The sequence below is a fragment of the Anastrepha ludens genome, chromosome 4, assembly GCF_028408465.1.
Source record: "Anastrepha ludens isolate Willacy chromosome 4, idAnaLude1.1, whole genome shotgun sequence".
NCBI classification, from domain to species: domain Eukaryota; kingdom Metazoa; phylum Arthropoda; class Insecta; order Diptera; family Tephritidae; genus Anastrepha; species Anastrepha ludens.
Window position 1 is genome coordinate 1,709,644 of NC_071500.1, and position 15,760 is coordinate 1,725,403.

The 15,760-nt window shown below is 35.2% G+C and overlaps 1 protein-coding gene across 8 annotated transcripts in view; it reads left to right on the plus strand.

Moving 5' to 3' along the window:
• Positions 1-15,760, plus strand: part of LOC128861752 (palmitoyltransferase app) — a 54,016-nt gene that overhangs the window by 8,579 nt on the left and 29,677 nt on the right. For 5 of the 8 annotated variants that reach the window (XR_008454402.1, XM_054100129.1, XM_054100130.1 and 2 more), the window contains one exon: positions 11,706-12,571. The exons of 1 other annotated variant lie outside the window; for it this stretch is intronic. Coding sequence is in view for 6 of the 7 variants with exons in the window: in XM_054100129.1 (XP_053956104.1) it covers positions 12,384-12,571 (188 nt within the window). In the remaining variant the exon portion in view is untranslated. The remainder of the gene's footprint in view (positions 1-11,705; positions 12,572-15,760) is intronic. 2 more of the 8 variants (XM_054100133.1, XM_054100134.1) reach the window with 1 other exon arrangement.

Genomic DNA, 15,760 nt, shown 5'->3' on the forward strand with positions numbered 1-15,760 from the left:
CGTTTACAGTTCGCCTTATTTTTCTCGCCGCCGTTTTTACTCATCTACATTCAAAAATTTTATATTTTGTATTTACATATACTAATAAAGATATTTTCGAACGAAAATTTATTTTGAATCTGTACATTTACACTTACGATGTCGCACGCTACAAACTTTAAATAAGTAAAAAGAGCAAAGCGCTGATTATTTTCCAGCAAAGATTGGTTTATTTAATTAGCAATAAAAATATCTATTTGCTACTAATATTTGATGCAAATTGTACAAATACCTTCGACTCACTGACAACAAATGTTCTTTTTCAATGTCGCACGCGACATCGAGTTATACGGTAAATCAAAGAAAAAGAGGTTGTCTGTAAAGTCGGTTTACTGACGATAGTTTAACGTGATAACGTCATAAGAAAATACTGATTGAATGGTTGCATTTTTCAAAAGAAAATTTTAATTTTATTTGTTTGATAGATATTTTGTATGGATATAGAGAATGAGTTAACATTAACATAACATAATATAACATAACATAACATAACATAACATAACATAACATAACATAACATAACATAACATAACATAACATAACATAACATAACATAACATAACATAACATAACATAACATAACATAACATAACATAACATAACATAACATAACATAACATAACATAACATAACATAACATAACATAACATAACATAACATAACATAACATAACATAACATAACATAACATAACATAACATAACATAACATAACATAACACAACACAACACAACACAACACAACACAACACAACACAACACAACACAACACAACACAACACAACACAACACAACACAACACAACACAACACAACACAACACAACACAACACAACACAACACAACACAACACAACACAACACAACACAACACAACACAACACAACACAACACAACACAACACAACACAACACAACACAACACAACACAACACAACACAACACAACACAACACAACACAACACAACACAACACAACACAACACAACACAACACAACACAACACAACACAACACAACACAACACAACACAACACAACACAACACAACGCAACACAACACAACACAACACAACACAACACAACACAACACAACACAACACAACACAACACCACACAACACAACACAACATAACATAACACAACACCACACAACACAACACAACATAACATATATTAACATAACATAACATAACATAACATAACATATCATAAAGCATTCACCAACAGCTTTCATTTGATACCCATATTGTACATACACGTCCGAAGGTTACCCGGGTCCACGTTTTGACCTATATCTCGAGACCCTTTCTACCAATAGGTATTCAAACTATACGGAAATCATCTTCAATACCTACTTAACAATGTGTGTAAGTTTGGTTTAATTCGGTTCAAAGACACGGCGGGTCCACGTTTTGGCATATATTTCGAGACCCTAGTCATCAATAGGTATGAAAATTACCCCGTATTAAAGCACTTATCAACGGCTTTCATTTGATATCCATATTGTACAAACACATTCTAGGGTCCACGTTTTGGTCTCTATCTCGAGACCCTAGTCACGGAGCGGATGGAAATACTCTGAACTAAAGCATTCACCAACAGCTTCCATTTGATACCCATATTGTACATACACATCCGAAGGTTACCCGGGTCCACGTTTTGACCTATATCTCGAGACCCTATCTATCAATAGGTATCCAAACTATACGGAAACCATCTTCAATACCTCCTTAACAATGTGTGTAAGTTTGGTTTAATTCGGTGCAAAGACACGGCAGGTCCACGTTTTGGCATATATTTCCAGACCCTAGTCATCAATAGGTATGAAAATTACCCCGTATTAAAGCACTTATCAAGAGCTTTCATTTGATACCCATATTGTACATACACAACCAAAGGTTACCCGGGTCCACGTTTTGTTCTATATCTTGAGACCCCAGTCACGGAGCGGCATGAAAAATACTCTGTACTAAAGCATTCACCAACAGCTTCAATTTGATATCCATATTGTACAAACACATTCTAGGGTCCACGTTTTGGTCTCTATCTCGAGACCCTAGTCACGGAGCGGCATGAAAAATACTCTGGACTAAAGCATTCACCAACAGCTTCCATTTGATACCCATATTGTACATACACATCCGAAGGTTACCCGGGTCCACGTTTTGACCTATATCTCGAGCCCTATTTCCAAAATAAAATATAATCCATGTTACTCGTGGATGATGTAGCTTTCGAATGGTGAAAGAATTTTTAAAATCGGTCCAGTAGTTTTGAGCCTATTCATTACAAACAAACAAAGTTTTCCTCTTTATAATATTAGTATAGACAACATATCTTATAAGGTATATGGTAAATATTAAAATACATTTTTTCCTTCATATATAATAAAAAAATTAATAATTATAACATTAAAACAACAGGTATTATTAACAAACTTGGTTTTATTTTAAATTCTTCAAGTGAATCAAATTAATAATAATCAATAAGAAAGCATATGCAAATACAAATACGTGAATTTATATATGTACATATGCGCATATACATACATATATACGCTCACTTAAGTAGGAGAGAGCAAGATGTCGAACGTTGCCGTTTGTTTGCTTTGTTTGCTTTGTCGTTCGTTCCGCGCTTTCGCTTGCAGTTCATGCAATGCAATGAGCAAGGTAACGACAAATGAGCAAGGTAACACTAATGAGCAAGGTAACACTAAAGAGCAAGGTAACACTAATGAGCAAGGTAACACTAAAGAGCAAGGTAACACTAATGAGCAAGGTAACACTAAAGAGCAAGGTAACACTAATGAGCAAGGTAACACTAAAGAGCAAGGTAACACTAAAGAGCAAGGTAACACTAATGAGCAAGGTAACTACATATGAGCAAGGTAACACTAAAGAGCAAGGTAACACTAATGAGCAAGGTAACGACACATTTTTTCGTGCGTGCAGCCTGTTAAATCGAATTATAAGACGTTATCACGTCAAAAATTTACCGTAATTGGCAATCGTATCGTTCCTTTTGCATTTTTCTTACATTCTTTACATATAAACCGAGATTTAAAAAAGGAAATGTCACGGCATAATATATCTCATCAAGATCATTAATCAAAACAAAACATGCAACAGAAATCTTTAAAACGGAACTTTTGCACTGGTTCGACTTTGCATTCGAATATTTCAAAATGTGGTATGTACAAATGTAAAATTTGTTTACTTTAGTTACATTTGATATATTCCCTATAAAAATATGTTAAAACAACATAATTTTATAGACTTTGAATTTTTTGGCTTCGGTTGACATTTCTGTGGAAATGCCCATATAATATATATTATATATAAAATAAGTGCAGAAAAAATCTCTAATAATTTGCGCTTCAGGTGCGTACGGGTTTTTAGTGACAAGAAAAACATTGTAATCGTAGACAAAATAAGAGCAAATCTCCTCATAAGTATCCCCAAATTGAAGTCTGCAATGAAAAATGAGATTGGAAAACAAGCTATTCGCCGAGTATTGTACGTATAACGCTGGTTATCATGGTCGTAATATTATTGTAGAAATAAGTAGGTGTAATGAGTAGGCGTATTCGTAAAAGAACAACGCCATATTTTCAGATTAATGCAAATTTACTATTGGAGTATCCGATGGTCGTGAAAAAGTATGGAGAAAAGTCAACACAGAGTTAAATCCTAATAATATGGCCGGCACTGTTAAGCATGGTGCGGGCTCGGTGTTGGTTTGGAGATGCATTGCGGCAAACGGGGCGGGAAAATTTATGTTTTTCGAAATCAGTACGGACGGAGTATGACTATTTAAACATTAAAAAAATAAGCTAAAACAAAGCGCTAAGAGATTAGGCATGGAGGGATCATTCATATTCCAGAAAGATAATAATACCAACTATGCATCTAACATTGGTTTGAACAATATACGAAAACACCTGAAAACACCGCCCCAATCACCGGATACAAATCCAATAGAACATTAATGGAAACATTTATAGCGTCAATGGTTTTTCATTCATAAGTTTATCATATATGCCATTGTTGTTGTTGTAGCAGCTTACTAAACCCTGTCAATGCAGTTACCGGTCGTCTTCGTCTAGCTCATCTAACGGTAGACCCAGGAAACATGCTGTTTCGACATATACATCGTATACTTTTGCGTTATGAATTTTTATAAAATTTGGTTTAAGATGCTAAAATTTTGTTAATTTTTTAAATTTTGTAATAATTCTGTATTAGGTGATTTTTAGGTTCCTTTCGTGTGAATAATGTGTGTTATTTCACGGAATCAATAGCGGAAGTAATGCAGATGTATCTAGTGTATACTTACTTAAATGGCTTACTGTATGCATGCTAAGTGAAGTGTACTCGTAGTCTCCAAAGGCAATGCTGATTTGAAATATGGCTCATTGAAGAAATAGAAATCGGCTTCGACGTTCAAAAAGACTTAATTCAGCTAAATTTCGAATGTTCTACCGCAATAATTTCTGTGTTCAATGAACAGGGAATTTGTTTAGAGACTTGAAACGAAAACAATTAATATATTCAAATTATCACATTACATGGATTCAAGTGAAGATAGAAAATGATCTTAACCTACGGGAAAAACTTGCTTAAGTGCATAACGATACTGTATTTCCTATTATATTTAGAAGGATTAAAAAACGCTAAGATCTGTTGATAATAGGCCGGCTATTTCCCCTTTGTGTAAATTGTGTGTCCTTTGTCTTTCCGTTTTGCATAGGCGCCAACATAACTGTTGTATATCCGATTGTCTCATTTGTTTTTGTTCAACTACAAAAACTTATCACGTGCAATTAAGTACCAACAATTGTTCTCTTTACCTTCATAAGTAAATGGGCAAAGCAAGACTCGATGAAGACAAACTTACATATATTAAAACAATAAAAAAGATGGGTTTTGGCTGGTTGCTTAGCCATTGAAATAAAGCCTATTTGTGCAACTTATGGTGCAGACAAAGAAATTTTAAACGTTGGATCATCGCTTAATGTGTATATACACACGTATGTTTGCATATATGTACGTACGTATTTTTCTATCTAAATCGTTATATATATTTATATTTGGGCACCAATTTATTTAGCAGGGGCACTAATAACCGACTAACGTATGTAACCCTCTGTTCTGAATCGACCTGTTGCTTCAGGCGGAAGCTTATTAAAGTAAGCAGAAACTGGAAGAAATCTGTATTAAGTAGAGGATGAGCTTGGTTTCTTTCTAAATCGAATGCAAATTTGGCAAAATGGCAGAAACTCTTCTGCTCGAAATAGATTGCTTTGGCTTTAGCCACGTTAACAAATATTAAAACTTACATAAAAGTTGGTTCCATGTGGCTGAAACAGTCCGAAGTTGGAAATTAAATAATTTCGGTTGAGATGATGTATACATTTTGTCTTTAATTGACAACACAATTGTTGTTGTAACAGCATATATTCCGGTACCGTAGAACCGACTGTCGTCGGAACGTGCTTGTCCGGTTCGCTTAACCGAGAATATTGGTGGTGCTACCGATAGTCAAAGATTCCATCTATTTCGATTCGAAGATTGTAGAAACATTTTATTAAATCATCTATTTGTATGAAGTGTTTTTCAACGCGGTGACTACGTTAAGAGGAAAATCTACGCGAAGACGCAGTTTTGACCAGTTTTTCTTTGAAAATAAAGTCGGCAAAAATATTATGAGTTATATTACGATTCCAGCACTTAAAAGTAATATTGCACGCTCTATTTTTGTAAATGATTTCGAAACCGTTGAAAATGTGCTGCGAAATTGGGTTGATAGCATTAGATATTACAGGGTCAGTCGAGGCAGCCACTACCAAGAAGTTATATTTCACAATTAATTGCAGGGTGCACTCTCTAGTTGGCAAATATTAAATTATTTTTTTTTACACGATCATATTTTTAAAAAGACGCCAGCCAATGGTCCGTCTTTTATTTGCTTGAAATTAAGCTTCTGTGGTGTCGTAAGAGAAGACCATCCTTAACTGCCCTTTCGGTAAACAAAACGGAACAACATCCAAAACTTTATTACCATTCTAAATAATTGCGATCTGAAGCAATGCTGTTTTCTATAAATGCCATTGTTCGAACTCATACAAGAACCTAATTTAACATGGCAAAATGTTTTAATCTAGAAAATGTGTAGGAGTTTTGTAATTTATCTTTATGTGTTGTGCAAAGCACGCTCTTCAAAGCTATCGGAAACACAGACAAAGCAATGAGGCATCGAAGGATGAGGAACCGTGCATGACTGTTGTGCTAAATTGGTGAACATTTTGTGCCGCCGTGTTGTATGTTTCCAAGAAGATGATGTGCAAGTTAAATGATTATACAGGGGTCTTTTGTCTCTGTTTTGTTACCTGCCATGCCATGATAGGTCAAAGAGCGTTGATAGAGTTTATATGGGATCCGACTTGATTTTGATTCGTAATAATTTAACTCTTTATGGTAAAAATCGCCATTTATTAAGCTACAAAATTTTCATTTTAAAACTCTAGATTAAAACTAATAAGGCTTAGTAAAGGTAAATATAAAAAAACAGGTGTATACTGAGAAATACATTGGTCGTCTATTCCAAATTCAGCCTCCTGCAGTCTTCGCCGAAACAATCATGTGCTTCTTCTGATGTTTTTTACTTTTTGGAACCGACCTATTTTTAGCAAGTTATTTTCACGACCAAGAAGTAATTTTTATAGGTTTAGCTCATACTTATTTGTAACTCGCTCGTAATCGCGGGACCTTAAAATGTTACTCACATTTTATTCAAAACTTTTTTCATATTTATTTTGGAACTTTTATATCTTTATTAAAGTCTAAAATCACGTTTTAATTTGAATATAAGTTGAAGTCTCTAGTATGTAAGGTTTTTGAGAAAAGGAGGGGTAAACCATCAAAAGCACGTAATTATGGGATTTGCCTACTTTTGAACCCCAGAATCGGAAACTTGGGAGCAGGGATCAATATCAGGTGAATTCGTTGGCTGTTCTATGGTATTTGTTTCGTCCTTGGTCAAAAATTGTGGATAATGATGGCACTGTGCAAAATACTCTATTTGTTTTCTCACAAATGCTTTCCTTTTTGGCTAATTGCTTTAGGTAAACATCGATTTATCTTTTGCCTCAAAACAGGCTTCAGTTTCAGCGGTAACCTCTTCATGTGAGCGAAATTTCTTACCGGCGGTAATTTTTTAGGTCTGTGAACAGCCAGTAGACGCTGGAAGCCAAATCTGACGAGTACGGTGGATGTGGGAGCAATTCGAAGTTCAATTCATGTCACCCATTTGAGCAAAGCTTTCTCATAGTCAAATGCTTAGCCTTTTAAAGTCAACACTCTCTTTGACACCTTTACGATGTCAGCTAACTCACACAACTTCAAATCGCCATTGCTTCGCTTGAACGGTATTTTATCCCATCAAGAAGCAGTGTAAAATTAAAATACAAATTCTCTTTGAAAATAACAAAAGTAGTGTCACTCTTAGCCCAATAACTCACGAACTAATGAATAGAAAATCATAAAATTTAAAAAGCTAATTGTTCAAGGCTAGTAATAACTGAAAAAAAGATGAATGCAATAAAACCAATGCCATCTACGAGTATGTGCCTAACCGGGACTTTTCAGCGCATATGTTCTGCCATTTTTTTACGGAAAACACGTGGCTTTTTTTGGCCTTGGTTTATTGGGAGCTCTCCACTCATTCGCCTGATGTCTGGATTGCGGGTTGTACTCATAAACCCAAGTTTAATGAATGTTGGTTCGGATTTAGCCTTGGAAAGCAAGTCGTTGGCAATATCAACGCGGTTCCTTTTCTGCATGAAATTCAGGTCCTTTGAGACCAACTTTGCAGCAATGCGGTGCAAACCCAAATCATTAATTACGATGTCCTGAACGTATCCGTAAGCAACGTCCAAGACCTCTGCCAGCTCTCTGATGATTAATTTGTGGTTATTGATCAACTTTTCTTTGACTTTAATGATGTTTTCATCAGTTCGACGGCCTTGCCCCTACGTTCGTCATCCTCGATAAACTCATGATCTCTATTCGTAAATGGCTGTTATCTTTAGAGTATCATTACTGAAGCAGTTTCCTCTCTTCATTTCAACCGATCATGAGCACAATTGTATAACTGTTGTTTAAAGCAACCATGGCGACTTAGCATGGCAGCATTCCCATGGCAGCCGGTTCTACGTTACCGGAATACTCGGGTTTTCCCCGACCAAGGGCTTCCGCCACAGTAAACTAGCCCTGTCTAATGAACAGTAGTATCACTTAGCAATCGGTTCTGTGTTAACAGAACAACTAAAATTTGTATTGACCTAGGACTGCAACTTCAGCAGCATTCACCAAAAATTTATGGAGAATTTTGTATACTGTTACAACAACTACAAAAACTTAGCAGTTCGGTGGTATGGAAGTCTGCTTCGCCTTGAGATCTGTTAGACACAGCTTCGATGTTGGGGATGAGCCGAAATGCGCCGAACCCTGATATTCGCAATTGTATGTATATATTTACATACATATGTACGTTCACATGAATATAGATACGAAATTACTACCATGCACGCGTGCAACTGTAACGGTGACCGTAATTTTTAACTCATTGCCCGATTCGTTGAAAAGATGTTTGTTCTGTAATCACGGCGGGTATTGCATTTCAGCTGACATGTCATCGCATGCATGTGACAGTACAACAACATGCAATACAACAAAATATTGCACATGACACTTCATAGAATTGCCCTTGTTTCGGTCGTCGCACAGTGTTTCGTCTAGTATAAACCAAGTGGACAAAATCAGTTTTAATATACTTTGTATGTATGTATGTATATCGGCAAGTTAATTATCAAAAATGGTAACTAAGTTATTCCTCTTAACCCTTTCTACTCCAAAGTTGTCTCTAAGTAATATTTCTCAATATTTGGGTCTCTTAAAACACGACACGCACGAAAACTAAAGTAATGTGGAATTCGGAATAAATTAAAAATTAAAAATTTTATATTCCAACTTTATGGCGACACTGTTAAGAATAAATTAAAGAAATAGGTTGTGGACGTGAGGTAATGCTTCTTTCTGGCATTATTAGGAACATTTATGCTCCCTATGTGCCTAGCAACGTTTCTATTTCCTGCAGCGCGCGTAGCTATTTCTGTAATGGAACGAGGCTCTCAACTTTACGTTTTGCTCTAAATGAAGCCTCGTCAATATTTTTAGATCGTTCTCGCATTATAACCTGAAAATTACGTGAAAGAGCGCGGCGTTGTGCTTGAAATTGATTTTCCTGATTCAATCAATCTACTTTATGCCTTCTCAAAAGACGCTCTTTTAACATTCCTACAGCAACGAATTCTTCAGCTTGTACAATGAAAATATAAAACATATCAAATTATAGAAAGGAGTAGTAGAGCTTTAGCATACATATGCCCACATGAAGAATTTAGCCTGCTTACAACCGGGTTTCTGCTTCACGAAAGCTTCAAAACGAAAAAAAAATCGTTTATATGGAGAATCTAACATTATTTTGCTCTACTATTACACAAAATTCATATTATATAAACCATTGGCGCTTACTTTCAGAAATAATGCCAATCTTGTAATATTTTTATTAAATTATTAATTTTCACAATTTTATTTAGTTGAAATGCAGAGAGGTGTCGTGACACGATTGACTGATTTATTTGAATAATTTGTATTTATATTGATTTAGGTGAACTTACTCACCATGGTGCTAAATATACATAAATGGTAGAAACTCATGATTTGAGGTGTTGTCCAATTCCTATTTTTGAACTTTTAAACATGACTCTTGCCGTCGTAGCTTGACACTGTGCGTCGAGTGGAGCAAAACATTTTATCAAACTACTCAACAAAAATTTACGAGTTTGGTTTATTTTTCTATGTGCATACAGAATGTATACATAAGTATGTAACTATGCAAGCCTGTATTAGAAGTAAATTTTCTTAAAAGCTCCATAAGCAAAGGTCACATTTGTGGAAATTGAATATGAAATATTTGTTTGTGCGGATATACGTATGTATGTATTATGTCAAAGTAATGCAATCTACCGCAATATTTTGCTGACTTATTTCATTAGGCTATCTGGAGAACTTGTACAAATCCATTCATCAACGTATTTACGAATATAAACAACTATTAAGTGTAACAACAAAGAATGTCCTATATTTGTTATTATTTTTTCTTGTTTGGTTAGTGCCTCTATTCAAGTGAGCCAATAAATCAAGCACAGTATTACAGCTGCTTTAGTTTTACTGAATTATCAGAAACCCGTGTGTTACTAGATCAAATACGGTTGCTTTAATAACAATTTTCTAATCAAGTGAACCGGACTGTATAACAATGATGGGTTTTCCAACTGTTATGTTTCAGCAGCTGTCAAATATTCAGTAAGGTTCACCACTTCATCATGCGTCGTTTAGCAGTTGCCGAATATGTGGAAATTATTATAAAGTTTTATCGAAACTCTAGTTCAGCGGAGATTTGGATTTCGGCCAAAAAATCCTCTTCTCAGACGAGGCCTATTTATGGCTCAGCAGCTATGTCAACAACCACAAAGACTAACTGAAGAGCTCCAACTTCCCCGAGAGTCCCGCGTAACCTTGGCACAATTACGTTCTGGATACTGTAGCAGGTTAAACGTCTATTTATCCAGAATCGACCCCGACATACTAAACATATGTCCAGCATGTGAAGGCACCCCGCACGACACTAACCACCTTTTCACATGCCCCATCAAACCCACTTATCTAACACCCCTCTCCCTCTGGACCCAACCCGTCGAAACAGCTAGTTTCCTGGGCCTACCGTTAAATGAGTTAGACGAAGACGACCGGTGATTACACTACACTGACAGGGCAAAGTTACTGATACAACAACAACAACTAACTGTTTGGTGTAGTTTATGGCATGGGGGCATCCTGGGTCTTATTTCTTTCGAATTGAGCAAATAGTCACTCCCGCCGTCAATGGTTTTCGGTATTAAACTATGTTAACCAACATTCTGTAGTCAGAGCTCGACAACATCGATTTACATATCTACATATCTACAAATTTTATAATAACTTCTATTTCTTATCGTTCTTATCTGGTCACCCAGTAATATAGGTGGTGTGACAATCAATTAACCCAAAATCAAGTATACGCTGAATTGGCTGGAACGTCACTTTTAACAGTTATAATTTATAGTGAATAGGCATTTAAACAACGATGTCTGCACCCATTCAACGGATCTCTGAGCGCTTTGTATGAAGCAGAGATGTAGCTGGGATGAGGGAAAGGAAATAAAAATCCTGTGTTGGGCAGTAGTGGAGATTCCATATAATAGTTTTATTTATGTACGCTCATTCTCTACGACTATATATGGTATTCACTTTATACATTAAAGAATTGCTAACTGTGAATATATATTTTAACTATAAGTAGAGCAGGAAAAAATTGATATTAGAAAAATATATGCGAACCTTTTGCTCTCACACATCTGATTGTGTAATAGGCCTTGCAACTTCATTGCACCTTTAACCATATAAAAATAATATAATATAATTATGCTTGTGACTTATTTTGCCATATCCATATACATATATACTATAAATGTATACCTACATATGCAATAATATTATATATTTTACAGGAAATATGAAATGCATCTTTAAGATATAGAAGTCAATTAGAATGGCCAAAAGAAAATGGTGCAAAGAAAAAAGAGGTGAATTGAACAGATGCTTTTTGGTTTTAAAATAGGAGCAATTTAACGAATAGCCGCTTTCTTATAATGTTCTGCCGTCCAAACTGGCAATGGCGAAATAAGGAAGCGAAAATAAGGGCTAGAGCAAAATGGAAGCGAAAAGAACAACAAAAAGATTGAAATGCGAAAATGTTATTTTGATTGCCAGTGAAGATATCTAATGTTAATCGAAATAATAATTATAGAAAGCGATTCAAATTGACGATAAAGCTGCTAGAAAACCTGTGAGAATTTTATAACCGATGCGCTAACGGAATATTGCATCACACTTGCAGTGTTGTATTTAAAAATATAGACAATAAAAGTGATGGCTCTATGCAAAAGCTGAGATCGATGTAGTCTGTCCAACTAATTCATTAAATATCGAAAATAAACAGAGGAAGACCACTAAAAGTACCATCGGCCTTTACTTATTATAATATAAGAATAAGATTTGGCTTGTTTCCGCAAAAGTATTTCGGTGATTAGCGAGCATTTTTAACGGCCTAATATCTCGAACATTTTCCATTACGCACCAAAAGAAGTAATTGGTGGAACTTGAAGGCGTCAACAACAACTGAATCAATGAATCTGTTGTGCTGCTGTTGCGGTAACATGGCACCAAACACGAGGATAACTCGCAAATGGGAGCTATTTGCTGGGCGCAATAAGTTTTACTGCGATGGATTGTTGATGTCCGCACCACACACAGGAGTTTTCTATTTAACTTGCATTCTGATTACGGGCACCAGCGCACTATTTTTTGCATTTGAGTGAGTAAAACTGATTATTCTTTCCATTTTTTGTGAATATTTATTTGCCCTCAATATCGTTCTTTGAGCAGGTTATACGCTTATTTTTATTTTGAAAAATTGCTCTCCACGTGGCCTGTCGTCGAAATATTCCTAAAAGACTTGATGATTTATTCAATACAAGAAAACTCGAAATATTAAAAAAAAATGCTTATCGTTTTGACGCAAAATTATGACGACAGAGCTAATCTTGGAACATTTTTATAAGCTGCACAGTTGTCTTTGGAACTTTATAGTTTTTCTTATTGACATTTCGCAAAATTGGTGCACTTTTGAATGGAAGAAACTATTCGATTTTTTACATGAAAAAAAAAGTATAAATGGTTTATAACAAAGAAAATTTAGATGAAATAATAAAACAGCTATCAATATAACCGAAGTAGCCGAATGGTTTGTGCATGATTATCATTCGGTAGGGTCCGGGTTGGAAATCCATTGTGAACATGAAACATCAGTTGATAGAAAAAGTTAGACAAGTAACTAAAGCTGTGAACATGAAAATATCAGTACCCTTAAACAAAATTTTTTTTAAGTAATTTTTTCCCTATAAATCATACAAAAGAAAATTTCAATACCAAATATCTACCAAGGATTAAGGGATTTCAGATATGTAGAGTTTATCTGAATAAATCTTCCTTGCAGGACGATCGTAGAATTGTAATGGTATGGGGATATTTCTTATTTTATGATGCAGGACCCATACACAAAATTGATTACATAAAGGATTCTAATATTTATGTGGAATTAATGTAGAATGTTGCAGGGAGGAAATGCCAATAAAATGGGTATAGCAGCACATGAGTCGGACCCAACAAGGATTGGTTTCGCGCAAATAAAATTAAGCATATGGAATAGCCAACTCAATCCCCCGATCACAACCCTATAGAAAATCTGTGGGGGGACTTAAAGAGTGGTATACAATGCCAACAATTAATAACTTTGGGAAATTGTTACACATACGTGGGTCAAGATTCCAAAGCAGCGATGTGAGCGATGGGTGGAGTCAATGCCCAGCCGTTGTGCTGCCGTAATAAAAAAGTAGGGGAATTGAACTTAATATTAGTTACAACTTTGTACTGCAAATTTTGTCAATGCAGCTTTTCTGTAATTTTTTTATATAATGTCCACCTTGAATTTCTATCTTTTGTTATGAAAATTTTAGTTTTTCGTTATTGAATTGATTTAAATAATTTAAATACGTCTTCAGCTAAAGAATAGAATAATGTTTCAAAATAATAATAAAAATTTTCTGATCACATCATTGATAAAAATGTTGTTAAAAAAATTTAATATTTTTTTGATACTGTTATTTTCGTGTTCGCAACTGTATAAGTACAGCTTTGAAATTTAGTCATTAAGAGGCTTACTATCCTGAGGCTGACTTTATATTGCAGTTGTCACGCCTATTCTTTTATATGGAAATGTTGTCTGGCGTTATGCTATGCCGAAAAATACCTATTCTAATATATTGAGTAACGTGCAAATATCAGCGGAATTAGCAATATGAAAACTAGCATGAAAAACTACGCCGTCCATGGCTTTGGACATCATGTTACATCTGCCTCCCCTGCCTCACAATGGAAGACTGTCATACAGGGACATTCAACCATCTTAGGCTCCTATACGGATATACACAGTGATTGTGATTATCACCCTCCTATTCTCTGCTTCGAAAGGAATTTCTCAGTGAAAATCCCTTCTAGACTGGAATGACTTGAAGAAGATCCATCGCCCAACACCCAGATCTACACGGAAATATCTTAAATGGATACCGGTGTAGGATCAGGGTTATATTGCGAAGAGCTTCCATTATCGCCAATATCTTAATGTGATGACTAAACAGAATCGATTTATCTTATGCTGGGTTCCAGGCCACAGAGATATATGAGGGAACTGCAGGGCTGACCAAATTGCAAGAGAAGGTACCTGTATGACAAACATATATAATATAAATTTATGGGGGTACTCTCACAACTTCTAAGCATCTTGTTTTCGACGCACTAATCAATTCTGTGAATCAAAGATGGATTAGTGACAATGCCAGTGAAATTGCAAGGCAAACATGGCCAAGGCTAAATTAACGTCTATCCAAGAATATAAAATTGAGTAGACTTCAAATTAGGACCTTAGTAGGGGCCGTCGTAGGACATTGCCTCATAGAAAATCACGCAAGGCGGTTAGGCGTTTACATGCATGATTTCTGTCATACGTGGAGGAATGAGGAGGCGTTTGAAACAATTCAACACCTTTTTTGCACATGCCCGGCTCTAGCCAGAAGCAGGAACCGCTATTTAAGATCCTACTTCTTAATGAATATGGATGATCCATACACTTTGGGAATAACCTTTTATGCTTTGTGGCATCGCTGTTCCTGTGTGCGATGCGGCTGCCAAACCTACCTGCCTACCTACTACCCTACAGAAATTAACGATTCAGATACAATAATTAATATCATAATCCTTAATCAAGAAACATAAATAAATTTCGCCTACTTATGGTAAGATCTGAATGATGGAATTAAAGAATATATGAATTATTAAATAGAATAAAGGAATGCAGTAACGATTTTAAGTTTAAAAGGTCAATAGTTGATAACTGCCAATCACTACCAAATTACACAAGTACTAGAGCTTTTGCAATCGCGTACGTACATTTAAGTGCGAAAATTAATACATATGTAACCAACATTGGGACAGTGAAAACTTTATTGGCTCTACAAGTAATACTCTTAGCAGTATCTACTTAGTACTTACTCAACTACCTACTAGTCTAATTTGGAAATATCAACAACATCAGCAATCATGAATAAGTAACCGTTGATTTTATAAAAACCAAAAAACGAGAAACAGGCTGAATTAATCATTGCATCAAGTTCACCAAAATGTCAATAAATTCTGCTATAATGTTTAAATCCCTTTGTATATACCTATATTTATATATGTATGCATAAACTCTGTATTTTTAGATTTGACACCAAGTTTTAATGCCTTGTTTTTATAGATTAGATAGTAAGCTTTATTTTGATTTTTTACCTTTATATCTATATATTTGATAGCGATAAATATAGAATTAATAGCCGCATGAATGTAGCCAGCGAATCCGAAATAGGTATGAAATTTAATGTGGCTTTTTAATTGAAAGATGATCATA